At 38.5% G+C, this 27,152-nt stretch overlaps 1 protein-coding gene across 7 annotated transcripts in view; it reads left to right on the plus strand.

The window, feature by feature from the left end:
- The window catches only part of tbc1d4 (TBC1 domain family, member 4), a 37,851-nt gene that overhangs the window by 6,250 nt on the left and 4,449 nt on the right, over positions 1-27,152 (plus strand). Inside the window, exons 2-17 of one of the 7 annotated variants that reach the window (XM_063005421.1) lie at positions 3,417-3,956; positions 4,930-5,019; positions 6,411-6,515; positions 7,503-7,635; positions 7,728-7,819; positions 8,048-8,163; positions 8,235-8,248; positions 8,534-8,634; positions 9,004-9,060; positions 12,933-13,153; positions 17,908-18,056; positions 18,243-18,434; positions 24,321-24,482; positions 24,683-24,841; positions 25,117-25,361; positions 26,441-26,600. In XM_063005421.1, the coding sequence (XP_062861491.1) occupies positions 3,417-3,956; positions 4,930-5,019; positions 6,411-6,515; positions 7,503-7,635; positions 7,728-7,819; positions 8,048-8,163; positions 8,235-8,248; positions 8,534-8,634; positions 9,004-9,060; positions 12,933-13,153; positions 17,908-18,056; positions 18,243-18,434; positions 24,321-24,482; positions 24,683-24,841; positions 25,117-25,361; positions 26,441-26,600 (2,536 nt within the window). Of the gene's footprint in view, positions 1-3,416; positions 3,957-4,929; positions 5,020-6,410; positions 6,516-7,502; positions 7,636-7,727; positions 7,820-8,047; positions 8,164-8,234; positions 8,249-8,508; positions 8,635-9,003; positions 9,061-11,821; positions 11,839-12,932; positions 13,154-14,565; positions 14,719-17,907; positions 18,057-18,242; positions 18,435-20,900; positions 20,948-24,320; positions 24,483-24,682; positions 24,842-25,116; positions 25,362-26,440; positions 26,601-27,152 lie in introns of those variants that run through there. The other 6 variants (XM_063005418.1, XM_063005423.1, XM_063005416.1 and 3 more) reach the window with 6 other exon arrangements.

Raw genomic sequence — 27,152 nt, forward strand, 5'->3', positions numbered from 1 at the left:
CCAAAACATGTCTTGATTGAGTTTCCAAACTATTGGCTCAGAGTTGGAAGCATATCACTTATTTTGTAATTGATTTTATACACCTGCTAGCAATGGGTGTGGCTGGAACACCTGAAAAAAAAAACACTTGCAGAACACCAATCCATCATGCGACCTCAGCCATCCTCCCCTCAGACGTCGCCAATAATGTCTGTATGTAGATGGCCGACCAAGTGGAGGTTAGTAACGGTAATCCCAGTGCTAGAGGGCTAGCATAATTTATTTTATGCTGCACCACCAAAGCATCTTGATCCATTGCTCGATAAAACATATTTCCTATATATTTTAGGCTTGTTGGCTAAATGCTGTATTCGACACACACTGGTATGTAATTGTTTTTGTTCCTGATTTTTTCAGTGCACTTTATATATCAGATTTGCTGGAAATCATCATGCAATCTCTGGAAAAAAGCCAGCTGTCAGTTAGAAATGAGCAGCTGCACCCTGTGTTTCCACAAGTCAGTTCTTTGGCAAGAGTTGTGACATGTCCGATAGTGTTTGCTTTTCTACCTGAAATCAAGGAACTAGTGAACAAATCAACACAGCGGCTGGTGCAAATCATTGGATTGGAAGCTGACTGTGGTATTAAAATAGGACATGACCCAAAATTACTCATGGATATGTGTAGCCACTAGGGAAATATATCCAAATCACCAAAGTCACTAAACAGAATAACTCAATGATGATTTTCCTTTATTTATTCATAGTCAGTAACTGCTTTGTCCTGGTCAGGGTTCAGCATCTTTTGAAAAATTTAGCACAGGGTAGGAATACACCCTAGAGACGGTGCCAATTTAGCACAGGGCAACACACATTCACACTAGGGATGTGTATCATTAACAGACTTAATGATAACCCACATAGAATTCGTTGTTCCATTTATGCTGCCTATTAACAAGGTTGTTTAAATTAATTTCCAGCAGCTGATGGTTGCTTTGCTTTTGGAATGAAGCTGCAGGTCTGTCTCACCCACACCCACCCTCAGTGCTCATGCGCCAGTCACTGACTGTGTGGTAATCTCTGCATATGTTCAATCTGTTTGTTTTACAAAAATAATGTGGATATTTTGCATCATGCATCAACATTGCATAATGGTAGTAGAAAAGTTTAAATCTGCTTATTCTGAGAGCTCTTGATTACAATATACTTTTTTTCATATTTTTGTTTAACAAAACGAAACCTTTAATACAGCATTTAGCAGACAACTTAATCAAAAACAAATTACAGTTATGGCCAAATACCATGCAAGCGATTGAGGTTTAAGGGCCTTGCTCAGGAGCCCAACTGTGGCAACTTTGCGACAGTGGGAATTGACAGGAGGAAAAACATTGTTTGAATGTTGTATAGGTACACAAAAATATGTGTTGGTTTTGCCAATTCTTTGTATGTGTTTTAATTATTATTGCTATTTTATTATATTATTAAATGACTTAACACATCCTCTAGCTAGACACGCTCTTTTAAGCTGTTTATGTAAACTGTCATCTTTTCTTGGGATGCTATTAAATCAGGTCAACTTTTCCAAGTAGCAGCAAACTTAAAACAACCTTTTTGAGGTGAAGGTAGAATGGTTATCATGTATGACGTTTTTCAATGGGCTTTGTGGCTCTTAAGGTCGTCATGGTCATGCTATTGAAATTCATAATATGTTCTTTAACCACTTAAAGTGAAATCCTTTAATCTACACAGTTCAGCTGCTATTTTAACTTCTGTGTTGAACAAGTTTGTGGTGTGTTATCTTTACCCGTGATATGAGAGTGTGCACAGCGCAGAGTTATGTTTGGTTTACTCTCAATTGCTGCCTTGAACAAGTAATCCATTTGACCTTGGTGTCTACTGAGCCTTTTCAGCTCCAAGGCTTTGTTTATTACAGTAGAGCTGTTTTGTCTGACATTTACTCAGGAGGACCCTGTGTGTGTTTTAATTAATGCTTTTTATTTGAACTTGTTTAATGAAACCTTATTTCTCACCTCTCTCTGACTTGCCTACAGCACTAACTGGACATCCCATAGCTTACTGAACTTTATTAGGCATCTAAATGGGCATCTGTGCTCTGTGTGAAATGGTCTGGTGTCTGTCTGGTGTCTGTCTGGTGTCTCTGGCTCTTGCTGGCACCTGGCCAGATTCTCTCTGAGTACCGTTTGTGTTCTCACAGCACAATCTGCATCAGTAATGTAAATCAGATTCATTTGTTAAAAAAAAAATCCTGTCTGAGCCTCACGTCCAATGAGAAGGCAGCAAATTTCCGGGTTTTTGAAAGACAACGTCTTATTACACGTTTTTTATCTGATCTGTTTTGTCTCTATGGAAAAATTTGACTGTGGCATTTGGAAATGTCTTGGCTGCTCACTGTTAAGTAGATATATGTCTGTTGCATGCCTATTGCATTATTAGGCAACCTGGTAACAAAGGGCACTATACAAGTTCCTAAACATTCTTTCATTTTAAAAGATGTTTAGCTCCACTGTATTAAACAAGCTGATTAATTATATAGTAGAACAGTAACGACAAGATTTACGGAACACTAAAGTGTGTAATTGTCAATCTTTTAATATGAGGTAGCCTTTGTTGTACATTTAATATTGTAATTTAATTCAAACACTGGCTTTCCTTACTTATAAATGCTGCATTTTTTGCTTAAACAACAGACTTTGCCAGATTTATTTCTGTTGTGTTTTTTATACTGGACACTGTATTTGGAAGCTTTACAGTTTCCAAAACCAGTAACCACTCATTAGCAAGCTAAGGGCAATTGTGGAAAAAAAAACTTATGTTATGAGAATATTATGAAATATTATGAGAAACCTTTGGAACCTTGGATATTGGAAATTAACAGTGTGGATTGGAATAAATATTTCTTTTTTTTTTATTCACATTTTCATCACTCTATCGTTATTATTATTTTTTAAATTATGTGATGTTTGTATTAGGGCCCAGTTGACTGACTAGGTTCTATGAGTGTTTGGCCAAAATCAGGCAGATGAAGTACATTTTTATGAGCTTGTTGGACGTATCATTTCAAAGCCATGGGGTTGACCCCTCTCTTTGTGACTATAACAACTTCCACTCTTTTAAAATGGCTTTTCAAAATTTGGAGTGTGTTTGTAGATGTTTTGTTACCATTCAGTCAAATGAGCAGTTTTAAGGTCAGGTACTGAGGGTGGACAAGAAGTCCTGGTTTGCAATGGACATATCAATTCCAATATGCTGTTGTGGGGTTGATAGCAGTTTTTTGTAGGCCACTACAAAAGTTCTTCCACGCCAAACATGTAAAACCATGTCTTTATGGACCTTGTCCCCAAAGAGTTGCCCTTCAGTTGGAAATAATCTATTTTAGTTCAGCCACTGAAAAATTAACTCTGTTTTGTTTTCCCACAGGTGGCCGAGGTGATTAGCAGCATTCGCCAGGCCTCTAAAGTTGCTCTAAAGGAGGACAGTAAACCCAAGCAGGAGGCCGAGGAGTCCTTTTACAACTCGCAGAAATTTGAGGTGCTTTACTGTGGCAAGGTAATGATGAACAACAAGAAAGCACCCTCCACGCTGATCGACGACTGCATCGAACTTTTCCGGGAGCACGAGACTGAGCGCAGGCGTCTTCGCCTTCTGAACGGCCAACGTGTCTCCACCGAGACCCCTGTGGTGTTCAGCGTGGGAGATGACCCCCTCAGTGCTCCGCTCTCAGAGACTGCAGAGGTCGAGTCAAACGGGAAAGTAGGCAGCCAGCGTAGTGCCTTTCCTGAGTGTATTCAGGAGGACTCGGGCTTCGAGCAGCAGGAGTTTCGTACACGCTGCAACAGCCTGGCTCAAAATAAACCTAAAGATATAGGAGCCAAAGGGCCAACGCGCAGGAGGCATGCCAGCGCTCCTAACAATGTTCAGCCTTCAGATGCAGACAAGAACCGCACTATGTTGTTTCAGGTACAGACACACTCATCAGTTTGACATTTTGTAATTATTTAGCATAAAATTAGCATTTTCCAGTGGTGTAAGTGTGCATGTTTAAGCTTGTACAGTTATTAAAACTGGTTGGGTTTATCGGTAGCCCTAGCAAACAAATTTGACAAAAAAAAGAATGTTTGGCCTTGATCATGTGGTACCATTCGTCAAGCTGAGGTTGTATCACTGTGAGCCACCGGGAGATTGATTCATAGACGCATTTTCGATTTTGAGTCAGTTCCAGACCCCTACTTCTTGGGAGACCATGTATCAGTTAACATATTTTTAGATTGTGCTTAAATGATTTTGGCTCATCCACTCTTGTTATTGCTTATAAAACCTTCATTTATAAAATAATACCTGTAGCAAGGTGCAAATTGTGTCCATATAATAGTCAGTAACTCTACTGAGAGAATTAAAATTCACTGGCAATGCAGGACATAATACCTGCCTTTAGTAAAACATGCCAAATGTGCTGAACAACCAAAATCTGTTCAGTGTTATTCAAGCTGGGCATCTGGAATTAGTCTCCACTATTAAATCGACGGGAATGGTTAAAGCTGCCAGCTGGAAAATGTGTCACATAGAAAAAATAAAGCTTGTGTGCAGTCGTAGGGATTGCAACATTGCTTTTGTAAGGCAGTAATTACTGTGCATGCCAGTTAAGCAGTCAACAGACCATTCTTCAACTGGACACACAAGGCTGACTCTCTTGAAACTAAAACCACAAATGATCCTCCCAAAATGATTTTTCCTAATTTAGCCCTGAGAAGTCATTTGTACAACCTTGATGACCTTGTTAATGTGGGTGTGTGTTAATTTTTCAGTCTTACAACAGTCAGAAGCCATGTTGCGAGGTAGTAGTAGTAGATACAGTGTTCATGTTTCTGCTCCTGCCTCATGACTGGTAAAATGAACGGTGATTTCTGACGCTTACTTTTCTTTGTGTTTTTAGGTTGGACGCTTTGAGGTGAACCTTATCAGCCCTGACAGCAAGACCGTTGTGCTGGAGAAGAATTTCAAAGACATTTCCTTTTGCTCTCAGGTTTGTGGGGAGCCATTTAGTTTAAGACCTTATATATACTGGTGATGATCATCTCCTGGCTCAGGTTTATTATCAAGCTGCTTTCCCAGCATATGCCTTTACAATGGTGTAATTTTAGGTTTGAGGAAGTTGTTTATACTGGCATAAATCTGTTGAGAATTGTTGACACTATCTAGGTTCAGTATTATCACATTACCAGTCCACATAGAGAAATGTACACCCTGTTTTATTCTGTTAACCTTTTCATATCATTTTAACAAAAGCTTAACATTGCATAGTGCACAAAAGTAGTGCAGCAATAAGTAACGCTAGCTCACTACTTCTGGGATGCATCCCCAGCAGTGCTATTGGCCAGTTAGGCATCCACATATAGACATGATCAGCTAAATTTAAGGGGAATTCAGGGTGGCCGAGACCATGTGATGGATTGGCGTCCTGTCCGGGGTGTGTGACTGCATTGTGGCCAGTGATTCTGGGGTAGCCCAACCACCGCAACCCTGACCAGGATAACACAGTGTTAAAACAGAAAATTGAATTAAAAGAAATATATTATTTTATTTTCTCTAAATGCTCACCTCCATCTGTACTAGCACATGAGATAGTAGTTTTCTGAAATGTTTTAAAAGCTAAACACTTTGACTTGATATTTACTGTGTTACTAGTACATAGTAAGCCCGAAGGCAGAATCATTAACTACATAGTAATACTTTATTGGGTGAGAGCTGTAATTTAATTTTGTATGTAACACACTAATGCAGCAAGTAAGGATTTATTTTAAATACTTAATACTTAAATACTGCTTAAATACAGTATATGAATCATGGCGAGTGTGACCACTGGTCTGTGGGACTGAATAATAAACAGACTGGTCATCTAATGCATTTGATTATTGTACATTTACACTCCCACTACCCAATTCCAAAGTAAAAACCTTTGAATCAGTGTCAACATGTAACAAATAATAGCAAACAGAGCTGAACAGTATATCTGTCCACTATTTGAACTGCCTCAGTTACTGAAGCTTGTAACACCACTTTCGTCATATAAAACATTATACAAGTATAATATAATATGTGGTGCAGGTCTATTACAATAGCCCACTAGAGCTTAGACCCAGGTTCAAATCTCAGTAGTGCCATCAGCCGGCCGGGCATCTACACAAACATGACTGGCTATATCTGAGAAATGGGGGAGGGAGGTGGCCGAAGCCCTACGATGTATTGCCATCCTGTTCAGGGTATTCCTGCTTTGCACCCACTGTTTTCACTGTTGAAACTAAAACAGAAAAAACAGTCACTGTTGAGCTGTATTATGCTATTTCTTTGTGACACACAATTGGTAGTCTTGATTTCTTTTTTATGACTTATGCTATTTGTGCATGTGACACACAGGGAGTGAAGCAGACGGACCACTTTGGCTTTATTTGTCGAGATGTGGTGGAGTCTGGGCCCAGCCAGTACATGTGTTATGTGTTCCAGTGTGCCAATGAATCTCTGGTGAGCACATTAATTCCAGTCTCTATTCTACCTGTTCCACTCCCAGACATGACATTTATTTATTATTTATCATTATGTGGCGAGAACAATGACTGCTATGCTCATGCTGTGAAGCTACAAATTAAACTACTTCTTGTTGAACTTACAACATACAAACATATTTGTACAACATACAAATAAATTATATTTCCATTTCACAGTTTTGTTAATGTTGCACCTTAAAAGGTGTTATACGTAGTGATGTCTATAGAATTGAATGAAAATATTCAAGGAGGAGAAGAAGTATCAGTAAACAGAGAAAGGATTTATTGATACATAAATCAACATAATTTTGAGTTTAAATGAAAAACATCTAGTTCTCTTGACAAATGTTTATGTGCACTATTATTTAACCCACAGCCTCAGTACTCTGTGGAACATTTGTTTGCCTTGATAACCTCTAATAAGCAATTTTGGTAAGTGCTAACATGCGTCTAACATCGCTCTTGTGGAATCAACCCATTGTTTTAGTGCAAAAGCCTCCAGCTTACTGAGGTTTGATGGCTGTTGTGCTGCTATGGGGTTTAAATCTGGAGACTGTGAAGGCTACTCCAGGATATTCCAGGACTGATTCCTTATTCAAGCTTTGGTTGACCTGAAGTGTGCTTGGGATCATTTTCTTCTTGAAGTGTCCAATTATTATTATTAAGGTTCAGGTTCACCACAGCAGGCATAGCATTACTCCCTAAAATGCCTCTGTATTTCTGTGAATCCATGATGCCAGTCACATGATCAAGACTGCAGGTTCCTGCAGCAGAAAAACACCCCCACATAATCACTGAACCACCACCACCACCACATTTATTCACAGCGACATTCAACTGCTACAGACTTCATTCAAAACAAATTGTAGCTCTGCAGAAAGGTCTTTGTGACTTTCTTTGTGAGGATTGAATATTCTGAACGATTTCAGATTTTTCTGTTTTTATTATTTTTTCTCTCTCTCAGGTGGATGAGGTGATGTTAACTCTGAAGCAGGCCTTCAGCACAGCAGCAGCAATGCAGAGCTCCAAAACCCAAATTAAACTGTGCGAGGCTTGTCCTATGCACCACCTGCACAAGCTCTGTGAGCGGATTGAAGGTACGTAGTTCACTTTCAGCACCCCGCCCTGTGTACACACTTTCCGAACAAGTTTACTTAATGAAACTAGTGTTTTTCTGTTTTAACCACAGGTTTATACCCACCCAGAGCAAAGCTGGCCATTCAGAAATACCTCTCACTGCTGACTGATAATGAGCAGGTCGAGATTTTTGAACGTGTGCAGGTAACTGTTAAAAGTTCAAAATCATAATTTTCATGTTTTTCCTGGTCAGGGTTGCAACGTTTTCATGCAATCCTGTCTAAAGCCCTGCCATAAATTGGTGTCCTGTCCGGGGTGTGTTACTGAATTGCGCCCAGTGATTTCAGGAAAACCAGACCCACTGTGATCCTGACCAGAATAAATCAGTGGTAAAACATGAAACTGATGTGTAATTAATTTTTTTCTGCACAGAGGATGAAGCCAAGTTCTGATCAGGAGGAGAATGAGCTTGTTATTCTTCACCTCAGGCAGCTGTGTGAGACCAAGCAAAAGACCCACGTACATATTGGAGAAGCTCCTCAGGTACAGTTTAGTCATAGCCACTCATACTCAGTAGGCCAGTTTGCAGGACAGATTCTACTTCCAACAGATCCTAGAGAAACAACTCAATCTGTGATCTGACGCTTATTGAATTAGAGGGATTTTAAACATCATCTGAATAGACTAAAACACAACATTATACTGTATGTGGTTATGTGATAAGACATAAGCTGTTTGCATGGAAATGTTATCTAAATGTATCTATTTAACTCAGCACTGTTAAAAACAGCAATGAATATGTATGTTACTTGAAATTTCCACTTTATTGGTTGAAGATCCATGGCGTCTGTTAAATAAATGGTTATTTTTGTTTGTTTGCTGTTTCTTTGTAGCAGAATTCGGCTAACATTACATCAGGCTCCGAGAACTCGAACGCAGCTGGACGCAACAAGCTGGATGTGCTAAAGAATAAAGCTCGCAGTTCTCTCACCAGCTCCCTGGAGAACATCTTTTCACGGGTGTGCTTGAATGCACCTTTACACCTTACTTAGTCAAACCAATTTATGTCCTTTGGTAGCTATCTACATTTTGGCTGTAGTGGAAAGATTGGTTTACTTTATTCTCAGTGACAGTGGTCATTGGGTTAACTGTAATACCAGAACAAATGATTTTGTCAAATGTTGTATCAGCTTGATAAAAAAGGTAAAAATAATAAATATACATTTGCCATGTTCAAAGGAGGTTTAAACTGTTCTAACAAGAATGTGCAAGTGTGACTTGGATAGACGTGTATTGTTGTTATTGTTCCACTCAGAACTCATAGCTTAAAAATGCAATGTTGACTGAACTATATACAAAGTATGCAAAGTTTTTTCTTTCTTTTTCAGGGTGCTAGCCGGATGCGTATGAGACTTGGAAGCATGGGAAGCTTTGACCGTGTAAGTGTTCTCTCTAAACTTTACTCCCACTCATGCAGGCTATGTGAATTCCTGGAGCTTGTACTTTTCCTAGAATGGAGGCACTGGGGTACAAACTTTGCTATTTTGAATCCCAAATATTGGGGATATTTTGATGGTGTTCAGTAGTGTGTGAGTTAGCCTGCTGTGATTTATAAGGTTAATTATTTAGGTATCTCAGTGTAATTTGTTTGTACAGCACATTTTACCATATACATTCTTCCTAAGCATTAAGTGGAAAATCCTAATCCATGTGACAGCAGAAGAAATAATTTTTTAAAAGCAAGGGTTAAAAAGGGATACAAATCTGCTGTAAGCACATTGTTTGATTTGGATATCACGCTTCTAATAAATCATAATTTTTTTTATTTCCATTCCTGCTTATTAAGTAAGTTAATGTATTGAATGACAGCTATGGCATCAGCAGCGATCAGTCGGTAGGTGAAAGGTACTGTTTGTATCAGTAAGGTAAAGTTTGGTATGGGCATTTTTTGAATATAAGGATAAGTCTGATTTATGTGCACGTCAACAGAAGCAGTTCCTGCAAGTTCATGCAATTGACTGACAGTTGAACTTTTTGAGCAAACTGCCAAGAACTACAAACAGGTGGAATCACACCAGCGATAATACAACAGGATTAGGCACCATTGTCTAATTCGGACAGCCTGAAGGTCAAGACAACAAATTACATTCAACTAGCATTAACATCAGGCTGTACAACTACAGATTGTGTAAGACCAGTGGTAGCTCTGTACATTCAAATCTAGAATTATTTTGTACAATCAGGGACATTCAAAAAGCTGAATGTGCTTCCTGTTTTAGAAAATTCATTCACAGTATAACTGCATTTGATATGATTTCCAATTGATTTGATTGATTATAAACATAACATTAATAGTTAAGGCAAAGAGCAATGGTGGCTCTATGGTAAATATACTGGACTAGCAATTAGAAGGTTAAGGCTTTAAGCCCCACCACAAGCAGGCTGCCATTGCTGGGCCCTTGAGCATTGGCTTTAACAAATATGAAAATAATTTTACATTAACCTTAATATAACTATAACATATTTCTTTTTCCATCAAACAATTGAGTAATTTATTTCCAAAAAATGGTCTGAAACTGTGAGGGAACTCGACTGGCTCAAACAGTAGAACATGTTTTCAATAAGGGTCTAGTGTTGATTTGTGGCCTTACATTTTGAGGCCCATGCTGAAACTCAATATCTTTGTTGTCCTACCTCACAGATCTCAGACCTGCTGCTTAACTCTGCACTCACACTGTCCAGCTCACCACATCTGCTTAAGACAGAGTGGGGGTGAATAGTCTATAAGCTGTAAACATTAGAAACAAACCAGTAATCTTGGAGTAATGTTATTTAATTAAAAAAAGCATATACAAAGTGTCTAAGTATATTGTTGGGCCACTATAAGTCACCAGAACAGCTTTAGTATGCTAAGCATTTGTTCTTCATGCCTTATTGATCTGTACTGGAGGGCTGAAACACCAGTTCTCTAAAGGACTTTATCTTGTGATTATCGTCAAAGCTTTGGAGAATGCAGTCAGACATGTTGGATCAAACTCTTTCAAAACGCTAATGTTCAACAAGAGCTGGTGACTAAAACCATTTCATATGGGTTATATTATTTTCATACTTTGTGAACCATTCAGTGATCCTGTATGACATGGGGATGGTGGCTGTGTCATCTTAGAAGAGTTGTTACATTATATTGTTCACTTAGTTAATCAAAATAACTTCACATTGATTTGCAGTAGCCTTTTTTTTTTTTTTTTTTTACAACCTAACCCTTGTCAACAAAATAGCTTGGCTGCACACACAAAAGGGAAGACCTGAAGGGAGGAATGAAACAGGGTTTAAATATTCAGGTTAATTACCTTCCCATAGGTGTTACCACTAATCAACTAGTTACCCTCCAGTTCATTCACCAATCTCATCCCTCCCCTTGCAACCCTGAGGTAAACCACACCCCACTTGTCACACTCTGCTAATGCAATGTCAGAGCTGTATCTGAAAGTGGGTACCTTATAATGGATTGGTGTTCTTTTTAGTCCACAACCATAACTGGGATTAAGCAGCTAATTAATGAATAAATATTTTGCTTCATTGTTGGAAATGTGGATAAAATTCTTTCAAACCATTGCTTTGCTAAGACATTATCTGATGTTTCATCTCAACACCTTTATTTTTTATTGTGGAACACTTTTGACACATTTTAAATCTTTATTGATATTAAAAACCATCTTACAACTCTTTGCTGATATCTTTCATACTACGTCAATATTAAAAGCTTCCAAAGTTTTCCTCCCTTTTACAGATAAACATTGTTTTTCCCAAATTAAGCCTTGGCCTCATCTGGCAGAGGACGTTGGTGGACGGGGTTGGGGGGAGTAACAGAAATAGACTAAGCGTGAGTGTTGCACAGCCGTTGCTGATTTCCTGATCTGGCTAGAGGCTATGTCACAGAAGGGCATGGGTTCAGGCCCCGGAGTATAAGGACAGGAAACAGAATGAGGAAGTGGGCCAGAGTGGACCCTTCCTTCAACTAACACAGTAAACAAGGACAGGTTTCCATTGTGCTCAAACACACCTACCTTGAATCGTGCATGTGCGATGTGTGTAGTCACGGGACACGAGTCATTAACATACAATAGGTCCTAGAGCATGTGTCCAGTTATGCTTCTCAAGCACTGCCACTTCAGAGTGGGCTCAGACTCTGGGAGATGGATGTAGGTGAGTGGACACTTGATGTTAATACATTGTGTTCAGAGTTGGTGTTTTGTGGATTGATTAGAGCTTTTAGTGTTATCTTTTTAGATGGGTGCTGTAAACAACTATTGTTATATTTGTTATAGTAATTGTTTACAATAGATTTAAGCTTTTGAACCACTTGCTTTCATTAAATGGCTTTTCAATTATGTTACTTATGCCAAAAAAGTGTTTCCAAAAGAACGTTAATTTCTTAATCTGCAACCGTATCAGTTAAAGACAAGCATTAAGCAGCCAGAACATAACATTTTAACAATAGCATTGTAGTTAATGATCAGTAGGACCTCCTTTTGATGCAAAAATATTTAATGTTTTTGGAGATCAGACTTGAAAACCTGTGCAAAGGGATTTAAGAAAACTCTTGGATTTTTTGTGTGAACAGCCATATTCAGCTCAAGCCACATTATTTGAATTTGGATTAAGTTTTAGACTCTGACTTGGCCATTCCAAAGCATAATTTTCCACATTTACGACCATTCTTAATTTATTTTGGAGTACTGGCTCATTTTGTCATCATAATTTTTACTTTCTCTCTGAATGTAAGCTATACTGGTCCCATAGTGGCAAAGAAGCCACTGCTTTTGAGTTTTCTCACTGCATAATACAGACACAGCATTCTATGCTTTTTTCCTCATTAACTGCCCACCCCATGTGGCCTGGTGGCATATGGGGAAGCGGTGTCACCCCAGCAAGAAGGACCTGGACTTGATTCCCAGGCCAATCCATTGCAAAAGAGAAAATGTGTGACTTGCAAATGGAACTGAATACAATCTAAGTGAATGAGGGTTGAGGACCCAACAGTGGGGATGTGGCATTAGTGGGGTTTAAACCAATATCCTATAAATCACTATTTTTAAATCATAACCAGTAACCTGCCACTGCCCTATTTTTCATTTTCGTGCAATGTCGGTGTTTTGTTGACCTTTTAGTTCCAGTTATTAAAACGTTTCTTTGGTGAAGTACAGATCCTTGTAAGGCTTTTGTTATTTTTCATCGTTTCTAGACCTTGTGCTTTATCTGACTGTTTATGAGCGTGTCTGACTGCTCCTAAATATCTCACTGATGATTTTTTTTGTCTCTGGCTCTTCAGCAGGACGAGTCTCCTGGTGACTCTCCTCCAGGGACTCCACCTGGTTTTGTGGAAGAGGACCCCGATGCCCCCCAGTTTCGCCGCCGGGCGCACACCTTCAGTCATCCACCAATCAAAAAGAGGATCTCTTTTACAGAGTTGCCAACTCAAAGCAGGATTCCTGTTCATAGGCAACAGTCCCTGGCTCCAGAATTGCTGCAGAGCAGGTAACGCATCACTTCCTGTCTTTTCTCACATGATCACAATGTGATGGTGTTTATCCTGGGGCAGCTCTCGTGATCTCTTTCGATTTTTGTGTAGTGGGAGTTCGTCAAGACTAGTGCAGTTGTGGTGTAGAGAAAATCTGTTTTTCAGAGCAAAACGATGATAGAAAGTGTTCACAAACAGACTGCATAAATATTTCTTATAGAATTGTTTTTTAAATCAAGTTTTGTGAGAAGCCTTCTTGAAGAGTGGCTGTTGTTATACCTGGAAAGATCACACAGAGGTCACTCTATTTTAATAGGACTTATAGTCATATAGTCTATATCTGTTTAATGTGGTGTAAAACTGTTTCCACTGTCACACAAACTTTGTTTATGTTTAATTTTAAAAGACAGTGATGTTGTGTCTGGAGGCACTTCTGTTTTGGTAACTGATTTGTAATAATGTGATTAAGAGATTGAATCTCAGTGCGGTGAGTTTTTAAAAGCTGTGTAGTGTGCACCAAGGCATTAGAGAAAGCATATGCTTTAAGCATATGAGAGAATGATTGAAAAAAAAAATTCAGCATGTGTGCTTACATTAATGACGAATGAGGCATGTTGCTGTCTAAAGCTAATTTAATACTAATTATTTTATGATTAAATCACTGGCAAAATGACTTTCTTTATAATTGTTTGAATGCACTTTTGATTTGGACTGAAATTCAACTTCAACTTGTGATACTGGTTTCATTGAAAAAAGGAGTAAAATTCTTCAAAGCTTAGATTGTCAGTTAGGACAGAGGTTCCCAACCCGAGCTTTGGATCGTTTTGTCCAGGTCTGCTGCACATGAAGCACTATTTAACTTTAAACTTTAGACATTCATTTTGCTGACAGTGTGATTTGACTTACGTCGTACATGTTTGCAGTCTCTGAATCGGAACTGCTCATTGTGGTGTGTGCACAGTGACCTCCGCCATTTGTGATTTCTCTTATCATAGAGCTGCACGAGAAAGATGCCTAGAGTCATGTTTTTTTTTTCTTCATTGGCCACGAGTCCCTTATTTCAATTCTGCTTTCAACCAAACAGCAAAGGTTGCAATTGTATGGCGGCAATGAAGCCCAGTTAACCATCCCACACTCAGGCACAGCCAGTTGTGCATGTTTGCGCAACATGCGTAGTGTATATACATTTAATTTAAGAATTGCTTATGATGACCCTGCCCTTCCTCTCTGTTTTATTTTCTCTACACTAGTCCATCAAAACACATTGCTATAAAGGTTGGGAACCACTGAATTAAAATACAGATGTATGCCAGTAAAGGTATTTTTAAAGCCATTTTGATAAAAGAACATCAGGCCCAAAACCAACAATCCAGTATTTTGCCACAGTTCCTCTTGTATTAATGTGTGTTATTTGTGGGCCTCTGTTTAGCCAAGTGCGTGTGCCAAGAAAGCGCAGCGTCTCTGAGGGCGAGTCCTCCTTCAGCCTCCCCTCATCCTTCTCAGCTCCCACTTTCCTGAAAAGTTTTAATCTAGGCTCCTTCAGCTCACTGGCCTCCCTGCCGGACAGCGCCAGCCTCAAGAGGTGAGAAGGGGTACCCCGCCAGGATCTTACTACCCCCGGGACCAGAACAGGGCACTAATGCCGCATTGTTATGCTGGGCTGGCACCAGTCTTCTGTGTCTGTCTTATTCCTAACTTGTCCTTTCCTTTCTGAGAGGAACTGCTTTTCTCTCAATCCCTGGCTCCCTCTTCGCTGCTGGACTGTTTATTGGCATCTCCAGGAACCAGGAAACCTGATACCTAGAGAGCTCATCTCATAAAACGCATGATGCTTTTCTCTCTTCTGTACTGCACTAAAGACAGAACTTAATAATAGTAACACTTACTAAATCCATACTATACTACCAGTAATATATGTTACTCATTTTAAACTGCTACAGCTTTTTACTAATCTAGGCTTTACTTTGATTAGCACCCTTAGCTTCATATATGCATCTTATTCAGAGAACAGCACTGCAATCGCCAAGCCAAGAGATGACAAACATGTGGACAAGGTTCAAGGTTTCAATGTCTTATTTTAGCTTGATTTTGCCTTGGACATCTCATAGTGTCCAAGATTCGCACATTTTGTGCTTCATTCTGTCAAATTTTTGCATTGCACCTGTTATGCTACTAGCCAAATATCTACAGAGCAAAGTATAACCCACATCATGATTAATAGTAGTTATGCCGTGACACCTTTCTTACAAGCGGATTATGACTTTTGACTTAAAGTGTAATGTACTGTAGATTCAAGTTGGACGAACATAAATGCTATTATCTGAGTTAGTTCAGCACTCAGAACATACGGTTTAAACAAAGAAAAAAAGTTATTAGCTAGTTGTACATAGTTCTAAACAGGCTTTTCTGCATCAGCTCTGTGTTTATTTACCTCTACCATGGGTGCAGATTAAATATTTAAGTAAAGTAAATAAGCTTCCTATTGATAGCATTGATCGGACAGTAAATGTCTATTAGTGGCTAACTGGCGAAGTGGTTAATTCCATTGTGTCATCCATTAGAATTTTGTTTTACATCTTTAATTGAATATTATGGGCTTAAAGACTATGTTCTATGAAACACTATTAAGTGATCATTTTTTTAGCAATAATAAAGAATAAGGAGGTTTTGTGAGTTGGGCAGTAATTTATTTACAAATGTTTATCATATTTTCTTGTTGTAGGAGGTATTTTAATTTAAGGTTGTTTAAGTGTTGTTCTCTTGGACTGTGGTTGAATAGTCTGAACAGTCATGTGACTCCCAGCGAAAAGCAGCTATGCAGTACAAAGGAAATTATTTAAGATTTAACTGCTGTTTAAAAATATTAATAAGCACAATTGCTTAAAAGATGACAGATTAATTTAAAGAAATAAATCATACAAATCTGCAACATTGCAGATTATGATAAAATTATTTCCTATTGTGTTCTTCTTTACTTAAGAACAAAAAAACAAACAAAAAAACTGTGGTTTTGATATTGCTGATCGTGAATGGCATCTGCTTACATACCTTTCTGTCAAGTCTAAAATTGTAGGTTCTTTAGTATTTTGTTAATCATTTAAATACTATACATTTGAATATTAATGAAACTAAGCAAAAGTAGTCAAGACACATAAAAAGTATTTGTATAGCACTTTCACAGTAAATATTGTCTAACAGCAACTTTACAGAAATCCAAGTTCAAAACTCTGATCAACAAAGTCCAGGATGACAGTGAAAGGAAAACTCCCCCACATATTAAAAGAAAGAAATCTTAAAAGAACTCAAACTCTAAATGGCTCCATCCACCTTACGTGGCAAAGTTTACGCTTTCTAAATTTAAAATGAGCCATGGTAACGCATTAGGAAGGTGTGATTTGACCTGATTTCAAACCTCACCTTTATTCACTGTGAGAGATTGCTGTGGTCTTCCTGTGTCCACTAGAATTCTCTTTCAGGTACTTCAGATTTCTTTCCACCTCCAGCACACATACCAGAGATAGACTGACTACTAAAAATTGCCCCTAGATGTGTGTGAGCATGTTGTCCTGTAATGGAATTCTTCCGTGTGGCACCAGATCCACCATGACCCTGATTAGGATGAAGTGGTTAATGAAAGACTTGAGTTAATTTCCACATTGTTTATCACATTGCCAGTAGAGTATCCAATTTTTTTTTTATCTTAGTTTATTTATTTATTTACTGTAAATGGTATCTTTTGATCATATCTGATCCTGTGTACCGAGTAACATGCCATGTAAGCGTTTCTATACTTGATACCATCTTCTTTTTCAATTATTTGGACAATTTATTTGATCTGAATAATTATTTTGCCACTCTTATCCACGTCTGGTGATTAGAGAAATGTAATATTGTTTAAAGATGTGCTTCTGTTGTCTCATGTACTTGTGTGCTTTAACCACAACATTTCTGCATATTAATCCTGCTAATTATAGTTTATCTGAAGGCTCTAGTCTATTAAAATAGCTCATATTAACATTTGTATAATGATCGAGTTGTGAGTTCCTGTTTAACTGTTACTTACAATTAACTGACATTGTTCTGACAATGGTGATGGAAACGCATGACGTACTGCTACACTTTCTACAATGGAAAATGATTGTTGGATGCTCTGGAGTCTGGACAAAATTAAACTTCAATACAGCTGCTAGAAAATTTTAATTTTAATTTCTTTAAAAGGTGTTTCATTGAACACATTGATCATTTACAGTCTATTTAAAGGTAAAAAAAGTGCATCAATTCTCACATTCTTTCTGCTACTCTTGTAATTAGGCGTTGCCACAGTGGATTATTCTGGTCTGCATATCACCTTATTTGAATCCTGGCTTGGGACCAGTGCTGAGAGCACCTTAATGAGTGCATATCCTAAAAACTAGACTGTCAGGCCACCCCCCCCGCCACACATAGCTAATCATGCCTGTGTGGATGCCCGACCGGTTGCTAGCACAGCTGAGATTAGAACTCCAAATCTCATTTATTGCATGTGCAGCCCTGTGATGGTTTGGCTTGTATAAAAGAATTTCAAAATCAAAAAAAGTTCACAGTCCATAGCTTTTCCCGATTAATGCCTTGACTGACCAACATTTGGAAGGTGTAGTAAAGTTTAAAATGCTTTTCTGTCATCATATCAGTGTTGTATACTCATAGCAAGCATAAAAACACATTGCTCGGGGCGGTTCCACTTTAATGCATTTAAATGACATGCACTTACTTTTTATGTGTGGTGAAACAGTAATGGAGAGGATAGAAAGAGAAGCCTTTCAGGCTGCAGCACTGACTTGGTGACACCCGTGACACTGCGCAGGGTGTCTTGGCGTCAGAAGATTTTCCTTCGAGTGGCCTCGCCCATGAACAAGACCTCTGCCTCTATGCACAAGGCCGGTGCGTAAACGCAAACAAACGAGTGTGTACAGACACAACACAGCTTTTTGCTCTCAAACATATGGTTTACTGTCAACATGACCGACAAAGCTGAATCAAAGTTGAATGAAAATTCTGCAATGAAATTTCTAGCTGAGTGTTTTTAAACCAGTAATGTAGTAAGTGTGTGTACTGGTTGTTTTGTAGATATAGATGGCAGTGAGCTGCTGCCCCTCTCTCCTCGTGCATTTGCACTGTCCAGTCTGCTGCCCTCTGTTCAGGGCCAAAGAGGAGAGACCGGCCGCCGCACCGCAGCTGATTATAGAGCCCTGTGGAAAAAAGCCATCCATCAGCAGATCCTTCTCATACGCATGGAGAAAGAGAACCAGCGGTTAGAAGGTTAGTGTTGCACACGCCCATATGTGCCTAAACTTGACATATGGACTCATTAATCTGTTTTGTTTTTGGTTAAATCTCATATGCCATTCTATTTAACCTCTAGTTTACTGTAGCAGTTGTAATACTAGTGTATTTCAAAGGTAGGACAATGTGGCCAAAGTGTTCTTTGTGTAACCAAAAAAATATTAGTATGAAAATTATATGCTCTCAAAGTGAGGTCCATAAAGACATGGGGTTTGTTACTTTACTTGAACGTATATTTATCTGACAAAAGTATAAAAATAATGACCTTTATTTTTTTGTATGACCAACTTAATTGTATTTTGTAAATATAGTCAAATTTGGAATTTTCAGAAAGATGTTTCTTTCTGTTTCTTCATGATTATTTAAGCAAGACAATGCCATGCTTCGTGTGCTAAAAAGCATGGCTTCATAAACACAGAGTGCATGTGCTTGACTGGCCTGCCTGCAGTCCAGATCTGTATCCTACTGAAAAGATATCAGACAACTGCAACATTGGACTTTTGAGCAGCTGAAGTCTCTAGTATCAAGCAAGAACAGGCAAAAAATTCCACTTGCAAAACTGCAACAACAATTAATCATCAGTTCCCAAACCAATTAAAAAGTGTCATTAATAGGAAAGGTGGTGTAACACAGTGGTAAACACGCCTCTGCCCCATCTTTTTGGGAGTCTATTCTGTGTACCAAATTGTAAATTTGTTTATATTTATAAAATATCAAAAATCTTTCAAGAAAATGAACAAATCACAGATTCTTGGTTTTCCAGAGAAGTTGGCACAAATTGTTCAAACCTTTTTGGAAATTGGGCTTGTACATTCTTCCTAAATGGGCCTTGATTTGCAGTATTAGTTAAAGTGTCATTTTTATAATGCTGGAATAGTTTTACACTGTTACATTTGGCATGTGCATGGTATTTTCTGTTGACTCTATACACAGCCATGTGCCAAAACTGTCCTCCCTCACACACATACACGTTAGCACAAGATCCCATCAGCTCTGTGTTTATCTGCAGCTTGGCATGTGTGCTGTTATCACCATGATGTCTGTTTTTTCTTCGTGGTGTGTAGCATCGCGAGGGCCCACTCACTTTCACTGAGTTGTGGTTTCTGCCTCTCATCCCATTACTGGCTCAAGTAGCATTGTTTGAGATTCTGCCACAGATATATTTAGACTGGAATGCTGAGTGAAGTTTACTAAGATTTTTTGTTTTTACTTTTAGTGACCGCTTAGTTGCAGTGTAGAGTTTAAATAAAACACATTTTTTATGTTACTGTTAAACGTGGTGTAATTATGTTTTTAGCTTAAAGTTTTTAATTTTTATTTATTTATATAATTTTTTTGCACTTTTCCCATTTTCCTCCCAATCTAGTTGTATCCAATCACCCAATTGCATTATGCCTCCTCTTCACCAATGCTGATCTATGCTAATTCCTTGAGCGAGACCAACTCCAACACGTGTGCAGTAGCCAACTACATCTTTTCACCTGCACGAGACAAGTTCATATGCAGATCAGCTTTGTGTACAGAGAGCTACACTCTGATCAACGCATTAGCCGAGGTCTCGGCTCAGGCTCCCCCCCCCTGTATGAACAACAGCCAATCGTTGTTCATGTAGCTGCCCAGCCTGCCGGATGGCAGAGCTGAGTTTCGAACTGACAAGTTTGAAATGTAAGCGCTGATGTGCTAGTGTGTTTTACCACTGCGCCACCTGAGCGGATAGCTTAAGATTTTTATGTGCAGTGGTGTGGAAAAAGTAAGTGCACCTCTTTGTTGTTGCAATGTCACACTAAATGATCCATAATTATTCTTGTAAAAATACTTTTTTTTTGTAAACAATCAAATTTTTGATCAAATTTAGGAGTTTTATGGTTTAAATGCAATTAAATTAAGTGAGAAATCCATACTTCATAAAAAAACCCTATAATACCATAGCAACACTTTCTATGGAATGACATTAGTCTTTGACGTTCTTATGATACTGGTGATAAAAATGCTTTAAATACTGTTTAAGTTCCCACCATATAATTTTATATGCATCTGCTGCATAACCCGATTACACCTCAGCCTTAGCTTATGGACATATTTTTTTGATGAGAGTGGAATTGTTCATTTTCTCAACAATTAAGTAAATCATCCAGATCCTAAAATAGCAAAGCATTCTCACATCATTGCAATCCTGCAGCCATGTTTAACTCTTGGAATAATAATATTAAACGATATTATATAATATTACTTTTCTTTTCACCTTTACACAATAACAGGTGAACAAAATGGGTGGATTTTAGATTTGTACACAGTTGTGTATGGTTGATATAAACTGTGCATTTTACTTGTGAAAGATTGCCCTCTGTTGGTTACATACGGTCACAATAATATTGGTCACCTGACAGTTGGACTCTCTCTTGTCTCTTTTTTTCCTTTTTGTACTTATGTGCCCGAGTCATTCATATTAAGAACCTGGGGTTTCTCAAAATGTTTCTTTTAAGCAAAAGGTAAGCTGGAGTTAAAGCTCGGCTTTGCAAGTTTTGTGCTTGTACTGACAAAAATAATGGCAATGTATCTAGGGCTGTCGCGGTGACAGAATTTCCCCTTGCGGTATTCAGCCTGTCTCAATATCGCGGTATGCGGTTATATCGCCATTTTTTTGTTGTTTTTGAAAATTACTTAATTGATCTGGATTTTAGAGCTATATAAACAAGCTTTATTGTTAGGCTATGATTCGATATATTATTGCTTTATAATGACAAAGATGAGACTGCTTTAAGACCAATGAAATGCGTGTTTAGGCTATTGTTAAATACAGAACAGAGCAGGGATGCGCGTCTTTTCTCTATTAAAAAAAGGTTTAAATAAGCTTCTAGTCTAGGTTAGATATACACTGTGAAACAAAAAAAAAGTGTTTAGGCTAAATATTTTAAATGCACATCTAATCAAAATATGGTAAAAAAATAGAATAAAGAATAAAGTCTGTAAGAGTTTAAACCTGTGTTATCATGCGCGCTAGACGAACCAACATGTTCACCTGATGTGTTTTAGAGAGGATCTGAGTGGGGTAGTGATGTTCCCCTCGGTACTAAAACTCTCTCTGATGGTGCTCGTTGCATTAATACACTGTAGATGTACTGAACCTGCATGCGACTTTAGAGATCAGAGAAAGTCTAGCCTGGTTATCGCGCCACTATTAACCATCTATTTAGTAGGTATAATTAACATAACAATATATACTACGTTTCAAGTTATTATTCGTTTCAATACATTTTTATTCAACGAAAAAATGCATTTAAATCATTCCAGCAAGCCAGCAACAGAGAATCTGCAGGCTGCAATGCCATATTAACCGTCATTAAGTGTTTTAGTTCGCCAAGGCTGTTTAAATATAGTCTAAATTACAAGTGTTTATTGAGTGTGAACTCAATTTAATCATTAATAAACTTGCCTATAATTCCTGTTGCGATTGTTTACATTTTAAAACACAAAGCCTGTTGCCACTCAGCAGCAACGCATGAGAACAGGTTGCGGGAAAATGTCGCTCCTAGCTCATTTTCATTATGAATTTATTTAACATTTATTACGCACGAATGTAAGCGTATAAAACAAGATGGACCTGCAACAATAAAAAAAAAGGAGAAGAAAGAAAGAAAAAACGTGAATATCGCGGTGTTGCGGTTGTCCAGCATGCCCTGCGGTTGGCTGGTCTATACCGCGATATTTCAAAATTGCGGTTAGCGCGACAGCCCTAAATGTATCTTTATAATTTGAAAACCTAACTGCAAAACCAAATATAATAGTGCATTTTAGTTCTCTGCTTGCAGCGTCCCAGTGGCTAAAATGCTGTGTTGAACCATGTGGCATGTGCTGTAGTGTAAGGAAGGTTGTGTAGGATGACTCTCCTCCAGGGGCGTAACTACAGGGGAAGCAGGGGGGGCAAGTGCACTGGGGCCCATGGGGTGGGGGCTCCATGACATGAACTCACTTCACTTTAATTAAATTTAACCTACCTTTAATTCATTCTGATCAGCTATCAGCATGCAGCATATATATATGAAATTTGTTGAGGGGGCCCCAAATTCTTTTTTGCACTGGAGCCCATGAGCTCCTAGTTACGCCACTGCTCTCCTCTGAACTGATTCTGAACCCAAGATTCTAAACAAAATAAGAATATAAGAGGCCAAAAGAACTGTCACCCAGACTGTGTGACTCATAAAAAGAACAAAAAAGAAAAGATTTAACCATCTGAGGTGGTATTCGATACTAGACACTAACCGGCTAAACTAGAGCAGTTAAAGTAAAGAACCGACTCGGTTCATAAACCGTCTGCAGGCAAAACTAATTCAGCCAATTTAAGCTAGAGAGAGCATCAATTTGGTTCAGCAACCAAACATGACAAACCAGCTACTCAGTCCATCAGAATACTGTATCACGATCCAATTGCGCACCGCCGAGTCGAGTCGCTGAATCGTTTAGCGCAAACCGCTTTAAAAATTGAATCAATTCACTCAAATCACTGATCCGTGTAACAACACCGTCTGGCTCGTACACAGCGCAAATACCCACAGTCACCCACGCCTTTTTATAACTTTGAGCTCAGGTGTGGCATTTTAGTGCTAATGAGCGCGGTAGCACCTGGGAAATGTAGTTTTTTTAACTTACGAGTCGAGTCATCGAATATTGTAGATGCTACTAGAGTTGCTTAGTTGCTAAATGCTGGACCTGGTTTTATAAATAGCTTTTTTGTGTTTCTAACTAATTTGCAGCAAAATGTACCATGGCTGAAGGCCCTTTAACATACTCAGCTTTGTTTCCTTACCTGTTTCAAGTGACTAATTTTACATTACCAACCTTTTTCAACAACATGGTGCTAACGCTGAAGTCTGTGCTGGTTTCTAGAATCTTCAGAACCCATTGCTAGATCAGATTCATGCTGTAAAATAATACCAACCAGAAGGACTTAATAAGTTTTTTTCTGCTTAGTCTTAGACTTTATATCCAACAGGATTAAAACTCTAGAAAGACTTAGTGTTTTGGTCTATAAATTATTTTATAATTTAATGTATCCCTCCTTATGGCTAAGCTTTAAGAATCAGCGGTGACTAAAATAGGCTGTGTTTCAAACTGCACCGTACCATACTAAATTATATGTCAAATCTGTGCACTATCAATGATATATCTACATACTATGTAGTACTAGGGTGCTGTTTGGGCAGCTACCTGCATTAACTATTTACATGCACTACTATTTACACTTAAAATATAGCTAAATAGTGCATTTTACCCATGACAAGGATGTAAACAGAACAACAGTGCTCTAAAACACCTCAATAAGAACTACTAAGTCAAGTAAAAAAATATATATATATATTTTGAACATTTAGTTTGTTTACCAAGTTTGTTCTATGTTTTACTTACTAATTTAACTCATCTGGTGGCTAACTTGTGGTTTTCAAAGATGTAATTATCTGTGAGATTAGTGCTGCCCCTGGAACTACTTTAAGACGATTATAGCATGTATAGAAAATATACATACACAAAAACTTTTCTGAATATTTAGAATATTAGTTACTGCATGAATGAATGAATGCGTTCATGATTGGATTATCAAAATATTGGGCCACCACATTATGTAGCAGTATTAATATACTAAAAAAAAAAGTATCATATACCATGTAATCACTAATAATGCAATATGAAATATTGTTTATTTTATGCCAAAATGGTTGAATGATTAAGTGCTGTTGGGTCTGAAGATGCAGAACCATTACAGATCAGGACCAGCATTGGCATTTTGTTGGTGGAAAAGGGCTCTCAGAGTTGAGAAGACTTAAATCTTGATATGTCTTTATGTGTGTGCATTTGCTCCGTGTTCAGCCAGCCGAGATGAGCTGCACATCCGAAAAATGAAGCTGGACTACCAGGAAGTGGGCGAATGTCCTGAAGAGGTGCTGGCTCTGTGGGAGATGAAGCTGAATGTGCCCTGCAGGACCAAAGTTCAGTGGAATAAGGATGAGATCCACACAGCAATCTGCCAGGGTAACCTTGCCATTATCTCACACTCATACTAGCTGTATACTAACTGTATTCATCAGTACTGTCTCTTAGGTTTTCATTTTATATATAAAAAAATAACATCTACAAAAATAAGTAAAGTCTACACTTTTCGGACATTGGACATTTGTCAACAGAACTAGATGATTTAAAATCATGATTTTTTTTCTCATACGTGTGTACAGGTGTTCCAAAAAGTAGGCGGGGTGAAGTGTGGCTGCTTCTCTCTCAGCAGTATCGCCTGCGTCATCGTCTACCCCAGCGGCAGCAGCCACCAGATACACTCTACCAGGATCTGCTTAAACAACTCACCACGCAACAGCATGCCATCCTGGTGGATCTAGGTCTGTTTATGCCCCCTGTTCTCTAGCTGACGACAGCTAAACTGCAGTTTACTTGTTTAGGAAATAAAACTGATCTCTTACCCCAAATGTAATTCACTCAAGACATTTATTTTTGTTGTGTTGCACTGAAGCATTAAGGCCAGTGTAGCTTTTTTATTTCTTTTTTTTCTAACATCTTAGAAAAATAGTATAGTTTACACATGGGAGTGTATACAAGATGTACACATTGTTGTAATACAAAAAAAAAAAACACCCTGTAAAAACTATTCCTACAGGTCGCACGTTTCCCACACACCAGTACTTCAGCACTCAGTTGGGTGCAGGACAGCTGTGCCTCTATAATCTGTTGAAGGCCTACTCTCTGCTGGATACAGAGGTGGGATACTGCCAGGGTATCAGCTTTGTGGCTGGAGTGCTGCTGCTGCACATGAGTGAGGAGCAGGCCTTTGACACTCTCAAGTTCCTTATGTACGATCTGGGTCTCAGGCGCCAGTACCGGCCTGACATGATCTCCTTACAGGTAAGAACCCCAAGCTACTTTTTAACTAGTGGAAAAAAGAAGTGCTTTTCTTGCACAGTGCAGTGTAGTTATCCAAGGTCACTAAGTGAAAGTATAATTTTAAAATTTTAGCAAGCTTGGTGAATAAATGTGGCCCATTTGCACTTAAAAGTTTTTTTCCTCAGTGTTGGTTTTACTGTTCTGTGAACAATTAAACTCCATTTCAATAAAATATACCATAGTTAAAGCATTAAAAAAATCCACAGTGGCCAATAGCATACAGACTGTCATTCAATAGCATGTTTGTCATACAGACATAGTTGGTTATGTATGGAGTAATTCCAGGGAAAACCCTGACCCAGTGCAACCTTGACCTTAATAAAGCTGTGGCAAAACATAAAAATGATAACAATGACAATGAAGTAATAACAAAGCAATATCAGTGTTGCAGAAAACAAAGCAAAAAGACAGGAGGATGTGGATGCATTTTCAGTTTAAATATTTATACTTTTTAATTTTTCTGGGCATCAAAAACAGAAAAACATCAAATTTAATATAAAGTCTTTTCAGTGGCTGGAGGTATTCCAGTGCCAGGTTTTTGTGGGCAAAAAGAATGCAGCAGGACAGGTTTTTTGCCGACAGAATGAAAACAATGGACAGCAGTAGATGAGAAGTTACTGATTAACTGCTGTTGAACCGAAGATTTTTACATAGCAGCATGACTCCAATAAACTTGTTTTTAAAAAAAATCTCAAATAATCCTTTTCATAAATAGTAAATAACCAGAAATACATGATCCTGACATTAGCTGACAGTTCTCTATAACCCATTATTGATGTGCCAGATCTTTATCTCATTTGCGTCCTCTTTTAGGCCAAAAAAACACTTAAGTTTGACTCCACCTCTTTACCAAACTTCCTCCTCTGACTTTTCTGTCAGGCTTTTCATTTCAGCTGTTTCTCTCTGGTTCTTCATTATCAGCTGTACTAACATTTAATACTTCAGATAGGTGAGGGCGAGCAGTGTAACCAGCTTATAACTTTTCAGTCTGTCCTTTGTTCACTGAGGTTACTGTACTGTCTCTCTTTCTGTCTGTGCAGATTCAGATGTATCAGTTGTCTCGGCTGCTGCACGACTACCATCGGGGCCTTTATTCACACCTGGAGGAGCACGAGATCAGCCCAAGTCTGTATGCTGCACCCTGGTTGCTCACGCTGTTTGCCTCTCAGTTCCCCCTCGGCTTTGTCTCCCGCATCTTTGGTACGTGAATCCAATTTCAGACGGTATGTTGTGTGTGAACTATGTATGAGCTCAGAACCCATCAATTTTATTTATATATTTATTTCATTAGGATTTTAACTTTGGTTACATTCATGACAGGACAGGTAATACTGCTTACACAACATTCATCAGTTCAAGTGTTTAATGTCAAATATTAATATTTGTATCTCCAATTCAACTCACTTGCATGTCTTTAGATAGTGGGAGGAAACCCATGCAGACACGGGGAGAACATGCAAACTCCACACAGAAAGGACCTGAAAAGTACCCCAGACAGGTCGTCACGGGGCAAACACACACACACACACACACACACACACACACACACACACACACACACACACACACATTCACATCTAGGGCAATTTTAGTAGCTCCATTTAACCTGACTGCATGTCTTTGGACTGCTCCCGGAGGAAACCTATGCAGACGTAGGGAGAACATGCAAACTACACAGAAAGGACCCAGACAGCTTCACCTGGGAATTGAACCAAGGACCTTTTTTGCTGTGAGGCGACAGTGCTATCCAAA

The sequence above is a fragment of the Trichomycterus rosablanca genome, chromosome 12 (genome assembly GCF_030014385.1).
Source record: "Trichomycterus rosablanca isolate fTriRos1 chromosome 12, fTriRos1.hap1, whole genome shotgun sequence".
Taxonomy (NCBI): Eukaryota; Metazoa; Chordata; class Actinopteri; order Siluriformes; family Trichomycteridae; genus Trichomycterus; species Trichomycterus rosablanca.